The sequence below is a fragment of the Equus quagga genome, chromosome 3 (assembly GCF_021613505.1).
Source record: "Equus quagga isolate Etosha38 chromosome 3, UCLA_HA_Equagga_1.0, whole genome shotgun sequence".
NCBI classification, from domain to species: domain Eukaryota; kingdom Metazoa; phylum Chordata; class Mammalia; order Perissodactyla; family Equidae; genus Equus; species Equus quagga.
The window spans coordinates 152,851,075-152,866,659 of record NC_060269.1 but is presented as its reverse complement, the minus strand read 5'-3'; the positions used below and the strand labels follow the sequence as shown (position 1 = coordinate 152,866,659).

The 15,585-nt window shown below is 64.0% G+C and overlaps 1 protein-coding gene across 3 annotated transcripts in view; it reads left to right on the top strand.

Moving 5' to 3' along the window:
* DOK7 (docking protein 7) overlaps positions 1-15,585 on the top strand; it is a 35,173-nt gene that overhangs the window by 15,324 nt on the left and 4,264 nt on the right. For all 3 annotated transcript variants that reach the window (XM_046657441.1, XM_046657440.1, XM_046657439.1), the window contains 4 exons: positions 6,769-6,888; positions 8,886-9,005; positions 10,139-10,863; positions 15,348-15,390. In XM_046657441.1, the coding sequence (XP_046513397.1) occupies positions 6,769-6,888; positions 8,886-9,005; positions 10,139-10,863; positions 15,348-15,390 (1,008 nt within the window). The remainder of the gene's footprint in view (positions 1-6,768; positions 6,889-8,885; positions 9,006-10,138; positions 10,864-15,347; positions 15,391-15,585) is intronic.

The following is a 15,585-nucleotide window of genomic DNA, read 5'->3' as shown; positions in this document are numbered from 1 at the left end:
GCTCTCTGGAGATGAGCCTGAGGGGGGCCTCTGCAGGGTGAATAGGAGTTAGCCCAGCTATCACAGGGTTGGGGAGAGGTGGGGAGAAGAGAAAAGGTGCTCCAGATGTGTGTCAAGCCTGGACGGGTGATCCTGTGAGGTGGGGCTGCAGAAGGAAGAAGCAGTTCCGGGTTACGAAGAGCCTGGGAGGCTGGACCCGAGCTTGCACTGCATTCCCGGGGAAGCAGGGAGCCACTGAAGGTGCTTGAGCAGGAGAGTGCCACCAGCAGGTCTGTGTTTAGGGTGATAACTTTGGCCCCAGGGTGCAGATGGGTTTGAGGCAGGGGCCATGGGAAGGTTCCAGATGTGGTCCAGCTGAGAGAGGGTGAGCTGAGTGAGCAGCCGTGAGGGTGAGAAGGGCCCTGTGGATCCAGCATTGTTATCAATGTGGTGGTTGAAAGGGGCAGAGAGGGAGGGCCAGCCTGGGGCGGGTGGGGAGATGGGGCCCTTGCTGAGGCGAGGGTTGCTGGGGGCCCCTGCCTCGTGCTGGGCGTTCTAGTGCTCTACCCATGGGTGGGGCGTCCCAGGCAGGGGAGTGGCCCGTGCAAAGGCCCCGTCTCGCTTCCTCTCAGCAGCAAATTGAGTGGAGTGTGCGAATTGCGGGCGTTCGGTGCGGAGCATTTCAGTTTATCCAGGAGATTGGGCCTCCCCTCCAGGGCGCTGACCGCCTGTCACGTTTCTGATGGTCTGTGGTCCATTTCGCCCCTTGCTCTGAGGCTCTACTCTGGGGTGGGAGTCTGGCCGGGAATCCGTCATCCCTTTGTGGCCCCCATGGCGTTGGCATACCATGATGATTCTGGGTGTGCCGCGTGTCCAGGGAGATGACCGGGAGACCACGTTGCACAGGGTGGGAGCTCAGGCTGGGCCACCGGGGCCTGGAGAGATGGGACTATTGGTGGTAGCCGCCCCAAGAGCCACCCTGCAAGGTCCCACACTTAGTAACTATCACTGGTATTAGCGAGTTGGTCCTCACACCAACCCTACAAGGTATGTGCACCGTCTCCATTTTACAGGTGGGGAAACTGAGGCAGGGAGCAGTCCCTGACTTGCCTGGATCCGTTGGAACCGGGATCGCACCCCGGGTGGCCTGGCCCAGTGCCTGCCCCACAGGGGGTTAAGTGGGGCAGGACCAGCTTAAGTAACTCAGGCACTTTCCAGCTCTCAGCAGCCTCCACGCTTCCTCCTTGGGGCTTTTCGCTTCAGTCTGTTTCTCCCCCGGGCAGAGAAGCAGCCCGAGGGGCTGGCACGGTGTCCCCCTGGCCTCGGGGATGTGCGTTGTGGCCCCCTGTGGGACCATCTGGACGTGATGGCATGCGAGCCTCATCCCACCTCTCCATGTCCTTGGGCTTGAAGTCCCATTCACCCCAGGATTTCAGGACAATGTACAACTTTTCTGCCAGTTCCTCAGACCTTAGCTGTGTCTCTTAATCTCTCTGAGACTCAGTTTCTTCTCTGCTCTGTGGGGCTCACTGTGCCCCTAAGAGGGCCGGGAGCACTCGGCCATGTGGGTGAAGGGCCAGCCTGGATCCTGACCTTGTGTGTGCTCAGTCCCTCCCCCCAGGCTGCTCCCGCCTCCGCCAGCTTTGCAGCTTCTTGTGGCTCAGGAGTGACCCCAACAGTTGGGTCTCCGGCTAGGGAGGGTCTGGTGCCGGGTGCGAATGTAGCCAGGTGCCTGGGCAGTGTGGGACAGCTGTGTCCTGCTCTCCCAGCGAGAGACCCCTGTGCTGGGCCACGTGGGCTCGCACGGACTGGGCTGCGGCACGGGCCCCGCCTTCCGTGGTGGAGCTGGGCGAGCAGGCTGCAGTTCACGGAATTTTCCCGGTGGCGGAGATGCAACATGAGCAGTGCCCTCCCCACCCAAGCCTTTGAGCCTCCCCTTGGCACGACCCTGGGAGGCGGCCGGCCCCGTGGGAAGAGCAGGGCCTGGGTTCGAGTCTTCACCCGCTGCTCCCGGCCCTGCGCCTCAGCTCCACGTCCTAAAGCTGGGCTGGGGACGGTGCCAGCTGCCAGGCCCTGCTGCCTGTGCCCTCCTGCTACCGCCCTGCGCACCTGGCCTGGGAGGCTGCCAGGGGTGCCCTGGCGCCTCTGTTGCTGGTCATGCAGGATGCCATTTTCCAGATGGTCTGAGGAACAGGACCCTCACTCGCGCTGGGGAATTGCAGAGAAAGTCAGACCCGGGCCAGCCCTGAGGAGACTCCCCTGGAGCTGGCTGTGCCCGGGTGCCCAGCGCGGCCCTGGGGCAGGGTCAGCACAGTGGTGGGGGAGGGAGGGGGTCACCGAGGAGTGGCCTTGGCTGGACCTCACAGGGAGCAGGGTGTCGATGGGTGACAGGAAGACTGAGACCAGCGCCACTCAGGCATGGAGCCCGGTGCCGTGGCTGACCCGGCCGAGTGTCCCCCACTGGGCTCAGGACGGTGTCAGGTCCCCTCCTGGTTGCTGTACCCCTGGGGCATTTGAGTGTGTGTGTGTGTGTGTGTGTAGGGGTCCTTGTCACCGTGGTTGGGGCCTGGGCCTGGGATTTAGCGGGAGGGGCTGCGAGGAGTTTACCTGCCCTCAGTGCGGGGTCCGTGCTGTGTGGGCAGCGGTGGCACAGAGAGAGGCGCGGCTGGGCCGGCGGGCAGAGCCTGCTTCCAGGGGGTGGCTGGGCTTGAGGTTTTGTTTTATTGTTTTGGTTTTACCTTAGGAAAATATACACATTTACTATCGTAACCATTTTTAAGTGTCCAGTGAGTGGCATTAAGCACGTTCACGTTGTTGTGCAGCCATCACCACAGCCCATCCCTATAACTCTCTCATCGTCCCAAATGGAAACTCTGTCCCCGTTACATACTGACTGCCATCCCCCGTCCCCAGCCCCTGACAAGCCCTGTCCTGCTGTCTGTCCCTGGGGCTCTGACTCCTCTAGGGCCTCCTGTCAGTGCACTCGTTCAGTATTTGCCCTTCTGTGACTGGCTCATGTCACTCAGCACAATGTCCTCAGGTCCGTCCATGTTGTAGCTGTGTCGGAATGTCCTTCCCTTTAAGGCTGGATAACGTTCCATTGTGTGGCGGGACCGCGTTTTGGTGACCTGTCCATCCCTGGAGGGGCACTCAGTAAGTGTGAGCAGTGCTGCTGTGAACGTAGCTGGACACTGTCTCTGAGACTCTGACTGCACTTCTCTGGGGCCTGCACCCAGACGTGGAATTGCTGGCTCACGTGATAATTCTCTGCTTAATTTTCTGAGGAGCCCCCATCCTGCTTGCACAGCAGCTGCCCCATTTCACACTCCCACCAGCAGAGCACGGGGTTCCAGTCTCTCCACATCCTCACCAGTACTGGTTTCTGTTTTGTTTTGTAAACACTCCTCCTCCCAGTGGGTGTGAAATTGTTGGGTGAGACTTAAAACTTAATTTCGAAGAAAGTTGTTTCACCAAACTTTGCTTCTTTCTCCCAAAATAAGGGCAGAGAAGAATGAAATTCTCACTAGTGGGTGTTTTGCTCTGTTAGGAAACCCTGTGCCAAATACTATCCCAAGGGGCTCGGTTGTCTGTGCCAACTTTCTGATTGAAGGTCTCACACAAGCCAAGCCAGTGCTGTCTGCACACTTCTAGAACCTTCTCAGTGTGAAAGTCCTCCAGACGCCTTCGGGCTCTCAGTCCTTGACAGGACTCCTACCGCATGGTCTTTGTCACACAGGGTGGCACACTGATACCTGATCTGAGTTGCTGGGAGACTGAGCAGGAAGTGAGAGCTCCTGGCAGGATCGGGCCCCTGGGGTTACTGACACACTGACTCAGGGAGTCAGCCCAGCTCTGACCGGCTTGCTGACCGTTTGAGTGCAGACCCTCTTCCTTCTCACCGCTGGGGAATCTTTGAGTCGAACACGTCAGTGTTTCCATTGGAGGTATTTGTCCCAGGAGTAACTGCGTGGACGGTGGGTGAGGTCTGCCCGCAATCCTGAGGACCCTCAGCATCTGTCCTGAGGATAAGGTGGCCGTGAGCCCGGCAGGCGGCTGGCTCTTGGCCCAGCAGAGCCCTCTCTTCTCCTTATCTTTCCCTATGTCACTCGTTGCTGCGTAACAAACGCCCCAAACCCTAGTGGCTGTTTCTGGCGATTCTGTGGGGTCTGGGCAGGGCTCAGCAGACATGGCTCGTCTCTGCTCCACCAGGCCAACTGGGGTCCCTTGGGCAGTGGCACTTGGCGGGTGGCCTGGCTGGAAGGCCCAGGATGGCCTCAGGCATGTGTCCAGGGCCTTGGTGCCTGCCGGCTGTTGGCTGGGATGCCCCTCGAGCAGGGTAGCCGGCTGCCCACATGGTGGCTGCTTCCAAAAGAGAATAGAAGTCACCAGCCCCTGGGGCCTTGGCCCCAAACCCTGAAGAGTGTCTGTCTGCCACTCCCTGTGGGCCAAGCACGCCACAGGCTGGCCCCGCCTCGGGTGGGGGGCTTCACGGACACTGATGGGTGGAGGCGCGGGCATTCTCTGCAGTGACCCCCACTGTCCACCCTGGCAAGCCTGGGTCGGGCTCCCGGCCCCAAACAAGCCAGCACAGAGAGATGTGAAGAGCGCCTCCCTGGGGAGGGGCAAGGCCGCCTGCCTCCATCTCTCTCTCCATCCACACTGCACATGGGGGTCTCCAGGTGCCACAGACCGGTCACTCAGAAGTGGTCCCTGCCTGGGAGGTGCTCACTGGGCATGGTGCCGGGACGGCATCCAGACAGATGTGGGGACATGTGAAGTCAAGGGCCACAGGGTCTGCCCCAGAGGAGGTGTTACCTGAAAGCATCATCCAGGGAAAGGTCAGAGGTCAGGGGTCAGGAGAGGCATCAAGAAAGTGACATTATGTGAGCAGAGTCTCGACAGGTGAAGGGCACTACAGGTGGTTGGGGGGTGTGTTGGGTGGGCTGGGCTGGTTTAGGGAGTTCTGGGGGTTCCCAAAGCCTGGGTCGGGGAGGAGAGCCCACGGAGGGCCAGCGAGAGGTCAGTGAGCCCAGGCCGTTGGGCCCTTGGGGACGAGCATCTCCCCAGGGAGCCCCTGCTGTTGGCCGGGTGGGGCGGCCGTGTCTTCAGGGAGCGTGGTGCTGGGCGGCTGTCCCGGTGGAATGCCGCCGGCTCGGCTCCCTTCGTAATGTGGTTTTTTATAGTCGGGGGACTGATTGTGCTGCAGCCTCTGCCAGCTGACCGTGAGCTCAGGATTAGAGGCCCCACCCTGCGTGAGGGCCCTGGCGGGGCGGGGCAGGGCAGGACAGGGACACTGCGAGTGGGCCGGTGGCCGGCGTGAGGGCCTTCTCCTCGCCTGCCCTCTGGCCAAGGTCCTGGGCACAAGTTCTCGGCCGTGTCCCCCAGCTGGAGGCCCATGTATCCGGGCCTTTCTGAGTGGCCAGCCTCCTGGGGTGTCCCTGCGTGGGTGCCAGGGCGGGCGTCGGCCCCCACTGCACACCTCGCCTCTCCTTCCTCCTGGTCAGAAGCTCTGTGGTGCCAGGACAAGCCAGGTGGCCCGGTGGCTGCTCGAGTCCACTTCTTGGCCCCTCTCTGGGCCTCTGCTTTCTCATCCCCAAAGCAGGCCTTTTCGCAGTGCAGGCATCGCACAGATGGAGCTCCCACACCAGGGGCACTGCCCCCAGGTCCTGGGGGCCTTGCTGCGTGTGGGGCTGGCCCGAGGCCCTGGCATCCCGTGAAGGCGGAGTGTGGCCGTGGCTGTGACACAGGTTTCGGTGCGGAGCCTTCCCCTCCCTCCCCGCCCGCCCCAGCGCCCCGGAGCCTTCCCTTCCGGGGAGAGCGTGCCTTTCTTTGGGCAATGGGCAGAGGGCGAGCGCCGAGGGATTCTTGTGCGGTGACGCTGCGCCAGCAGCCAGCCCCACGTGACCCGAGTCCCCATTCACTGGCGGGCAGGTGGCGAGCGATTTCATTCACTCTGGCCGCGGCTCGGGGCCCAGCGGGAGGGCGGCGGCCTGGGGCCCGGTGCTGGGCTGACTCACCGGCCTGCTCTCTGCTCTGGCACCCGTGGGCTCCTTGGGCTCCAGGTGTCGTCACCTCTGCCCCAGGTGCCCCCTCCACCTGAGCACCCCCTGCCTGGGCTGGATCCCTTGCAGGGGCCTCGCCCAGCTGGTGGGAGCCCTGTGGGCATGACCTCAGCCTCGCACCTTGACCCCGTGGCTCCAGTTTCCCAGTGAAATCGGACCCAGGAAGCGGGGACAGGACCCCTGCCCAGCAGCGGTGGCTGCCTCATTTGTGGGGCAGGCACTGTCACATGCTGTTTACCAAGCCCCGAACTTAACCCTCATGACAGCCCCGGGTAAGGAAACCAGGTGGGGGCCTCCCACGTGACCGAGGTCTCGTAGCCCCCTCCTGGGATGTGAACCCCAATCTAGGCAGGCCCTTGCCCCTTAAGGGAGGGCAGGGACATGAGGGAGGGGCAGCTGGGCTCTCCTGTGCAGCCAGGACGCCCTCACCAGCCTCCTCCAGAGGCAGTCCTGGCTCCTTGTTGTGGTCCCGGCCAGAGGCGGCAGATGGGAGAGGCTGGGGACGGCAGGGCTGCACTCCTCTTCCTGCGCCTTCCTGCACGTGGCGGGCTGGCTGGGCAGGCTGGTGCGCACAGGCCCGGGAGAGACTCATGCAAGGTGCTCTGGGGACACTGCCTCCTGGCGTGGTGGTCTTGTGGGTTTGCTCTGGTTTCCCGCGAGCCTGCCTTGCAGGGGTCCCTCCATTCGTGCTCGGGCGGGCTGACGCGGGCCTGTCCTCCCTATGCAGGGGCTGGAGTCTTCTTCCTGTCCTCGGCCGAGGGAGAGCAGATCAGCTTCCTGTTCGACTGCATCGTCCACGGCATCTCCCCCACCAAGGGCCCCTTTGGGCTGCGGCCCGTTCTCCCAGGTGGGTGCGAGCGGGACCTGGCGGGGGGTCGCCCTGATCTGTCAGCCCTGCTGAGTGGGCTGCCTTCCCTCTGCCTCTGCCCCTGCCCTGCACCCCACGCGCAGCGGAGACACCCGGAGCCACACTGGCCTGAGGGCAGGGTGGCGAGGGATCGGCCCCTCCTGCACGGGGCCAGAGCTGTTGGGACAGCCCCGCTGCAGTGGCAGTGAGAGGCCTGGGCCCGAGCAGGGCTCCTGGAGACCTTCCGAGCCTGCCCCGTCCTCCAGAGCTGGGTGGGGCCCTGCCAGAGGTTACTGGACTGAGGGCTGGGGTCAGGACCGGCTCTGTCCATCCAGCTTTCTGGCGGGAAGCCACCTTGTGGGGTTGCCTGGTGTGTGGGGTCTCAGTGTGTTGGGGGGTACAAGGGTGCACTGAGGTTGCCTCGTCTTGTCCCCACGCCCTCCCTGGTTGTGGCTGGGGCACCATTCGTCAAGCGCCCCCAGGCCAGGGACGGTGCTGGACCCCTGAGGGGCCAGGCTACCCCGGGCACCTCCTCTCACCGGGTGAGGGCTGCCCTCCCCTCAGGGACAGCCTGGGAGGCCCGAGCCCAGCTGCTGTGGGAGGGACAAAGGGTGGTCCTGGTCACCCCGGCTTCCCTTGCCCCACCAGGTGGGCAGTACCCAGGATTGCTGATTCTCCCCTTGCCTCAGTGAGGCAGTGCTTGTCCTATTGTCGGGATTGGGGGGCAGACCAGGGTCTGGGGCCGCCTGGCAGGGGGTCAGTGAGCTCACACCTGCAGCCTCCTGGCCTGGGCACTGCAGCCAGGGCGAGGGCAGGCGGGGCCACCTGGGGAAGGACAGAGGCGGGCGACTGGCCCCCAGTCCAGGTCCCCCTTCTCCCAGCCGCGACCCCTCCATTCCCACCCCTCCCTACGCAGGCCCCAGGGACAGGCGTGGCTGGGGAGGAAGGAGGCGGCCTCTGTGGCCAGAGCCTGGCTGCCCGGCTCTGGTGGCCGGCGTGGTGGCGCCCTCTGCTGGCATTTGCCTGTCTTGCAGCCGCAGACGTGGCCTGGGCGGCAGGGATCAGAAGGGGGTTGGTGTGGACAGTGGGGGTGTGGATGGCAGAGTCATGGACAGGGCTGGGGGGCGCTGCCCTCTGTGCCTGGCCAGCGTCACGTGGAATCCCTGTGATGGTCGAGGACCCTGAGATGCGGCCTCCGTGGGGTCAGAAGTGTCACACTCTTGGCGTTTGGTATCCTCTCCCACTGACCCCTGCTGGGCCAGACCCACGCAGACCCCCGAGGCCCAGAGCCAGGACTAACCTCACGTAGACAGAGTTGGGAGGAGGGGGCCAGAGATTAGTGTTCGGGGTCTGCCCTGCCCTGAGCACAGCCTGCGCACTCCCGTCCCGGCCCCACAGCGACTGGGGCCCCCCGTCTCTGCATCCACGGTTTCAGACGTGGACACGGGGCTCCGGGAGGGCCAATGGTTGGACTGAGAGTCTGTCCGATGCCAGCGAATGCTACCCCACCAACTGCCAGGTGAGAAGTGGTCAGGAGGGTGCACCTGGCTCCTGACCCTGGGTGTCACTGAGGTCGGTCCCCACCACAGGGCCTGTCAGCTTTAGGGCACAGAACACAGGCTGGTGGTCAGTGTGGGGCTGTCCACAGGAACGATGACATAGGCTACTGGTCAGGGGGCTGTTGATGGTACAAGACACAGGGTGATAGTCTGGGGCTGTCCACAGGTGTGGGGTGGCTGGGGGGGGGGGTTGGCAGAGGGCTGTCCGTGGGCACAGGACACAGGCTGGTGACCAGGAGACCTGGATGCGGGTGGTTTGGGCGCCCTGCGTTTGATGTACGTGGCTGGGGCACAGGTACTGGGGCCGGACCAGGGTGCACGTGGCCCTAGCAGTGCTGGGCTCACCGTGATGTCCTGGGCAGCACGTGGGCTGCGGCCGAGGGTCCTCGGGGAGTGGGCTGGGGTCGCTTCCTCTGCTGACTCTCTTCTCTGCCGTAGACCCAAGCCCGGGGGGTCCCGCCACCGTGGAGGAGCGCGTGGCCCAGGAGGCCCTGGAAGCCCTGCAGCTGGAGAAGCGGCTCAGCCTCCTCTCCCACTCCTGCCGGCCGGGCAGTGCAGGTAGGGCGGGCGGCGGCCATGGCCTGGGCGGGCGGAGGGGCAGTGGCGCGGCTCCGTGGTCACTCTCAGCCACCTCCAAGCTCCTGTTCATTCACTTGTTCCTTCCTCTCCTTGCTATTCATTCATTAATTCACTCCTTTTCCTGCTGTTCATTCATTCATTCCTCTCCCTCCTGATCATTCATTTGTTCCTTTCCCTCCTATTCCTTCCTTCATTCCTCTCCCTCTGTCCACTAATTCATTCATTCATTCCCCTCTCTCTCTCTCTCTCTCCTGATATTCATTCATTCCCCTCCCTTCTGATCATTCATTCATTCCTCTCCCTCCTGTTCATTCATTCGTTTCCTTCCCACACCACAAACGCTAAGCTCTGGCCTGGGTGCTGACTGGAAGTGTGCTGTGGCTCCAAGAACCAGCCGGTGGGTTGGGTTTGAATTCTCCACTCACAGCCACGTGGCCTGGGCAAGGCCATGGCCTCGTGCTTCACTTTCACCATTGATGCCCAGAGAGGCTCAGGGGTGCTGGCTGCTCAGAGCAGAGGCCCCTCTCAGCTGCCCGCGGTCTGCGGTTTGCTGCAGTTTGTGGGAAGAGGGACAGAAGGGGCTGGCACCCTCCGAGGGGCCGCTGCAGCTCTGGTGAGGGCGGCCAGTGGGGGGTGGGGCTGCACTGGGGTCTCCCGGGCCAGAGCAGGGGAGCTTGTGGGCTTATCTGTCCTCAGATTGCTGCTAGTCCCACCCGCGGCACAGTGGGGACGGTGGCCTTCTCCCCTCCCATCCAGGCCCACCCCTTGGAGCAGGGGGTCTCTGAGCATTTGCCTTCTTGGAGGAGGGGCTCACATTGGGTTTCCAGAGAGTGGTGGCCAAGGGGGACAGGGGGGAGGGGCACGGGCTCTTAAGAGGGCCGGAGAAGAGGAGAGAGTTGTGTGGAGAGGGGGGCTGGGGTGGGTGGCGCTAGGTTTGTGTTCCAGCCTCAGGTGAGGTCTGGGGAGAGTGGGACTAGAGACTAGAATCCCGACCCCTGATGGGTGGGGGGCACCGGGTGGGTACCAGATGTCACTTCTAACCCAGCCCTCCCCAGCCCCCATGAGCGTCCCAGAGCCCCCACAGCAGCCTCAGCTCCTGCTCTCCATCTCAGGGGACGACCGCAGCCTGTCCAGCTCGTCGTCAGAGGCCAGCCACTCGGATGTCAGCGCCGGCAGCCGGCTCACGGCATGGCCTGAGCAGTCCTCGTCCTCGGCCGGCACATCACAAGAGGGGCCTGGGATGGCGGCTGCCCAGGCCCCTGGGGAGGCGGCGCTGGGCGCCTCGAGGCCGCCCCCCAAGCCACTGCGGCCACGGCAGCTGCAGGAGGTCGGCCGCCAGAGCTCCTCGGACAGCGGCATCGCCACGGGCAGCCACTCCTCCTACTCAGGCAGCTTCTCATCCTGCGCCGGCAGCAGCCTGGACGTGTGGCGCGCTGGCGACGACTTTGGCTCGCTGCTCAGCCTGCCACCAATGCCCGGGGCACCTGAGCCCAGCCTGTGCGCCTGCCCGCCGGGTGCAGCTGAGTACCAGGTGCCCGGCGTGCCACGGCCCCACTATGACACGCCGCGCAGCCTGCGCCATGGCCCCCGGGACCAGCCCCCGGCCACGCAGGGCCGCCCTGGTGACGCTGCAGCTGGGGACTTGGGCAGCCAGACGTCTGCGGGCTGTCCCTCTGGCTGGCTGGGCGCGAGACGGCGGGGACAGGCGACAGAGGCCCCGGGTGGTGAGGCCGCACTGCCCAGCCCGGCCCCCAGCGAGCCCTGGGAAGCGGGCGTGTCCCCCGCCGGGCCTCCGGCTGCCTTCTTTTCCGTGTGTCCCGTCTGTGGAGGCCTCAAGGTAAACCCCCCACCCTGAGAGCATCTCCCAGGCCCCCGCTAGGGCTGGCCGCGGCCCCTCCGCACGGAGGGGAGGTGGGGGTTCTGGGCCCTCGCAGAGGGCTGCCCTGCATGCGTTGGCAAAGCCACGATGCGCAGCTTGGTGGGGAGGGCGCTGCAGCCGCCTACAGAGGGCCCACGCCACTGGGGGAGGTCCGTCCAGCTTGGATGCAGCTGAAAGTGCGTTCTGGAAAGTGGGAGGCTGTGCGCGGGGCAGGCCGGGGGCAGCAGGGTCCCGAGGCTCAGGTGCTGGGGGCGCAGGCGGGCCCGCGTCCCTCTGGCTCATGCCGTGCCCCTGAGGTGCTCAGGCCTGGACGCCTCCTCTGCGCCCTGCTCCACCGCCTCCCTGGTGAGCAGCCTTACTTCTTAGTCCTGCTCCCCTCCGTGGGGCACAATCACACCGCCCGCTAAAGATTCAGTCCCCCCCACGGCTCCTCAGACACCTGAGTCCCGTGAACACGAGCCCAAGACTCACCCCCTGGCGTCCCGTGTGTGTGTGTGTGACGAGCTTCACCTATTTGCCCCTCGCCTCCTCCCAAAGCGGCACCTGCAGGTGGCTCCTCCTACAGGGGAGGAAACTGAGGCTCAGGAAGCCCAGGGACTTGTGGGGTCTGGGACTCGAGACCCCCACTGCTCACCGCACACCAGCCTTTCCCTGAACCTGAAGGCTCCCTGCGAGGGGTGGGCAGGGCTGGGCTGCAGCCCGCGGAGCAGAGAGCAGGGCGGTGGGCTCCTTCTGCTGGGCCCGCTTGGCAGGGTCAGCTTGCTGGGAGGTCCAGCTGCAAACGTGCTGGGGCCCCGCGCTCCCCCCGGCGCTCCTGGCTGGGAGCTGGGAGGCTGGTGGCGAGGACAGAGGCTGCCTGGCTCCGAGGGCTCGTCCCTCTGCATGTAGAGGGCCCCCGATGCCGCCCCTGGGTCACCTGGCCTCGTGCCTCTCCGGCGTCCTCCGTGGTCTGTCTGCTCACCTGCATGGAGTGCAGCGCGTGGCCTGGTTCTGTCCGTTCTGCGATGTCAGATGCTCCCGCGAGAGGCGTGGCCTGGTCCCTCCGGTCGTGGACTCTGTGGGCTTCGTCCCCGCGGTCTGGAATCAGCCCCGTCCGGGGCAGACAGCCTTCCTGTAAATCCCTCGCTCTGAACCTTCGCTGTTGGCTGGAGACGTGTGCTGCTCTTTTGCATTTTTAAAATCTGACACTGTTTGTAATACATTCTTAGACTGGAAATAAAATGTTCTTTTCTTAGAGTCTTGTCTTTTTCCATTTGGCCAGCCCTCTCTGCCTCCCACCCTGCCCTCCCAGGAGGGCCTTTGAATGTCTCAGAAATCCAGGATCCGGCACCCGTTGGCCTGCGGGTCAGGAGAGCAGCGTGCTGCCCGGCTGCGCAGTCTGCCTTCAGCCTGAATGCGCTCAAGGAGTGAAAAGGAGAGGCGGCTTCAGAAATCCCCAGGGCCCTTGTGTGTGTGTGTGCATGTGTGTGTTGGGTGCATGTATTTGTACATATGTGTGGGGTGTGCATGGTGTGCACATGCAAACATCTGCAAGCATGGTGTGCATACATGTGCATGTGTGTGATGCATTGCATGTATGTGCATTTGTATGTGGGGTGTGAAGTGTGCATCTGTGGTGTGTGTATGCATATGCATGCACATGTGAGTTGCATGCACATGTATGTGTCGTGTGTGCACGAGTGTGTGTGTGATGTGTATGCACACAGGCGGCTTGTTTGTGTTCACTGGAGACCACAATGAGGTCCTTGGTGGTCCCTTGGGCTCAGGCAGGTGGTGCCTATGTCCAATGAGGGTGGACACTCGCTTTCTGGGTCAGTGAGGGTCTTGGCTCTGAGCTGGTGCACCCCCTCCCTGTCTCTCTCGTGTGGGTGGAGCTCTGGGGATCCCCGCTCAGCCCCCTGCACATCCTGGGGGGGGGCCCTGCCTTGCCCTGCCCTCTCACACCCATCTTCACCCTTGCTTACCACCCAGTGGGGGCCGACTCTGCCAGGGGAGCTGGGAGTCTCCCACCACACTGAATGCAGCATTGAGAAAGTCAGGCTGGGTGGCCCCAGCCAAGTCACCACACCTGTCTGAGCCTCAGTTTCCTCTTCCTAGGTGGGGATGCTAGTCCCCACCTCCCTGGGTACCCTGAGAGGTGGTGAGATGGTGCATGCCAGCTCTGGCAGGAGGCCTGGGAAGGGGAGTCGTCGTCACACACACCATTTTCACCTCCCCCCGAGGCCCCCGGCCAGCCTGTTGCAAAAGAGATCAGGCTGCGAGCTGCTGGTGCGGTGAGCTGGCTGGAGCAGCGCTGCAGGGCTGGGCTGTCTGCTCTGGCCAGAGCCCCTTGTCACCTGGGCTCAGCCCCGCCTTGCTCCCACGGGTCTCCTGCCCCGAGATGGCTGGGGTCCCTCAGACCAGAACAGACTGAGGCCCAGCAGCTGAGGGTCTGGACCCTGCTGGGAAGCCAGGGAGGGCTGGAGCCGGGCATTCTGCTTGCCCCTCCCGTGTGGGGGTCCTGGCAGTGGACTAGGGTCTCCTTGACTGAGATTGATGGCTGGGACTCCAGGGAAGGGCCACCCGGTGGGTGAGGCAGGAAAGGTGGACTATGGCTCACCAGGTGGGGTCTTGGGCAAGGTGGGCGCCAGGTGGCCTGGGTCTGGTGGTGGGAGGAGGCTCGGCCGAGGACTTGGGGAGGCAGGGCCTGGGCGGTCTGCACGAAGTCCTGGCCAGAGGAGGGAGGGGCCCTTTGTGTGGGGGGCTGCTGACCACTGTAACCCTCTGGGAACTGTTGGGGGCCATGGCATCTTGTGCCATTGGGCTGCTCAGGAGGAGGGCCAGGCCCCCAGAGCGAGTGTGCCTCCATCTCTCCCCATCCGTGGTGGCCCCGTGGCCCCGGGGTTGAGGTGGTGGCCCCAGGGGCCTTCTGTCTGGTGGGGCTTGGCGGGGCGCCAGGACAGCCTTTCCTGGGGGCTTTGCTGGAGGCATTCACCTACATCCGTTCTCTTCCCAACGGGCCCCCACGGTGGGCCTCTTGCTCCTGCTTGGGAGCCGTTCAAGGCTCCGGCCCACCGGCTGCTCCGGCACCCAGGGCCACCAGCTCCGCTCCTCCTCCCTGGGGTGGGGTGGGCAGTGTGGGGGGCTTCTCAGGTGCCCTGGGGTTTCCTGCCGAGTGTCAGGGCTGGGGACAATGGGGAGAGGGACAGACACCCGCCACAAGTCCTCCTTGCCTCCCTGGGGCCACTCGAAGCCCGCCTGCCCCGCCTGGGTCCTGGCCCCCAGGGAGGGGACAAGGTGGGTCCGTGTCTGCTCATTCTCCGTGGCATCTTGTTGCATCCCAACCACACCCAGCATTTGGCTTTGATGGTGTCTGTAGGGCTGGCCCCCTGTGCAGGTGCCATCTCTGGTGGGCTCTGAGCCGTTAGTGATGGGGGCTCCTGAGGGCAGTGGCCGACCTCCTGTGTCAGAGGCCTGTGTCAGGAGCCGGTCGAGAACTCTGGTCCAGAGGCCTGTGTGTGTGAAGGGCTTCCGAGAGCAGCTGGCCTCTTGTCCCAGGTGTTAGCGGTCAGACGCGCCCTGCCCAAGCCCCCAAGGCTGCATGGGGACTTCTTTATGCAGGTGGCAGGTTAGACGAGCCCAGTGGGCTCAGGGGCGTCCCTCCAGCCTGGCCCAGGCCCAGGGTCGGGGTGCAGTGTCCTGAGTCTGTGGCACCCACCTCTGCCCTCCCGGAGAGGGGGTTGGGCTTCTGCACCCCCGTTCCAGACCCGGCTCCCTGCGAGGCCCCACCGCTGGCCGTGCTCCTGGAAGCACTGGGGATGCCAGGCCTTTTCGTGGGATGTCACCTGCCCTGGCCCTGTTGTGGCCAGTTCCCTGAGGGCTTTGGGAGACCGCAGCCCAGTAGCAATGAACATGCCAGCCGTGGGCCACCGTCCCTCCCGACCTGCCAGCTGGCCTGCCCCAGGGCCCCTTCTTCCCTCGAGTCTCCGCACCTCTAGTCAGGCACTGCGAAGACACGTTGCGCATCTGGGGGCTCCTCTCCCGGGTCCCGGGTGGGCTGCCTTGCAGGTGCTGCCTACAACGGCGGGCGGGGCCCAGGGCCCTTGTGCATCGGCTGCAAACCCTGCTGTGTGGCTGGCAGCATGAGCTGGACAGGGGCGCGGTGAGCCAATGAGACATGTTTACAAGAACAGGTAGGGCGGGTTTGGCCTGGGGTCCTGAGTTGCCAACCCCTCTCCCAAGACGGGGTCACGTGGACATCAGGCTGACCGGCCGGCTGGAGTCCTGGAGGACATGGTGAGGGGCCCCTAGAGATGAAGAATAGGGCCCCAGGCTGGTCTCCCTGTAGGTGGCATGGCCCCCAGTGACCTGTGTCACCCTCAGGGTTAACATCTGGTTCTTGGGATGGGGGCAGGATGAGCAGGAGCAGATGGACAGACTGACACCGGTTCTCTTTGGTCTAGGGAGCAGCTGCCTCCCCCCCTGGGCTCCCGATGACGCATTCAGGTAGGCCTTGGCTTGGGGACCAGCTCCCATACAGCCCTGGGACAAGGTGCCCGCACTTACAGTCCAGTCGGAAAGTCTACACCAGATAGGGAAGCAAGGTGACAGTGGACAGTGCAGCGACAGAGAACCAAGGAGCGAGAGTGGACAATGGGTAACAGTGGACAGAGACGTGACAGTGGACAGTGGGTGACAGTG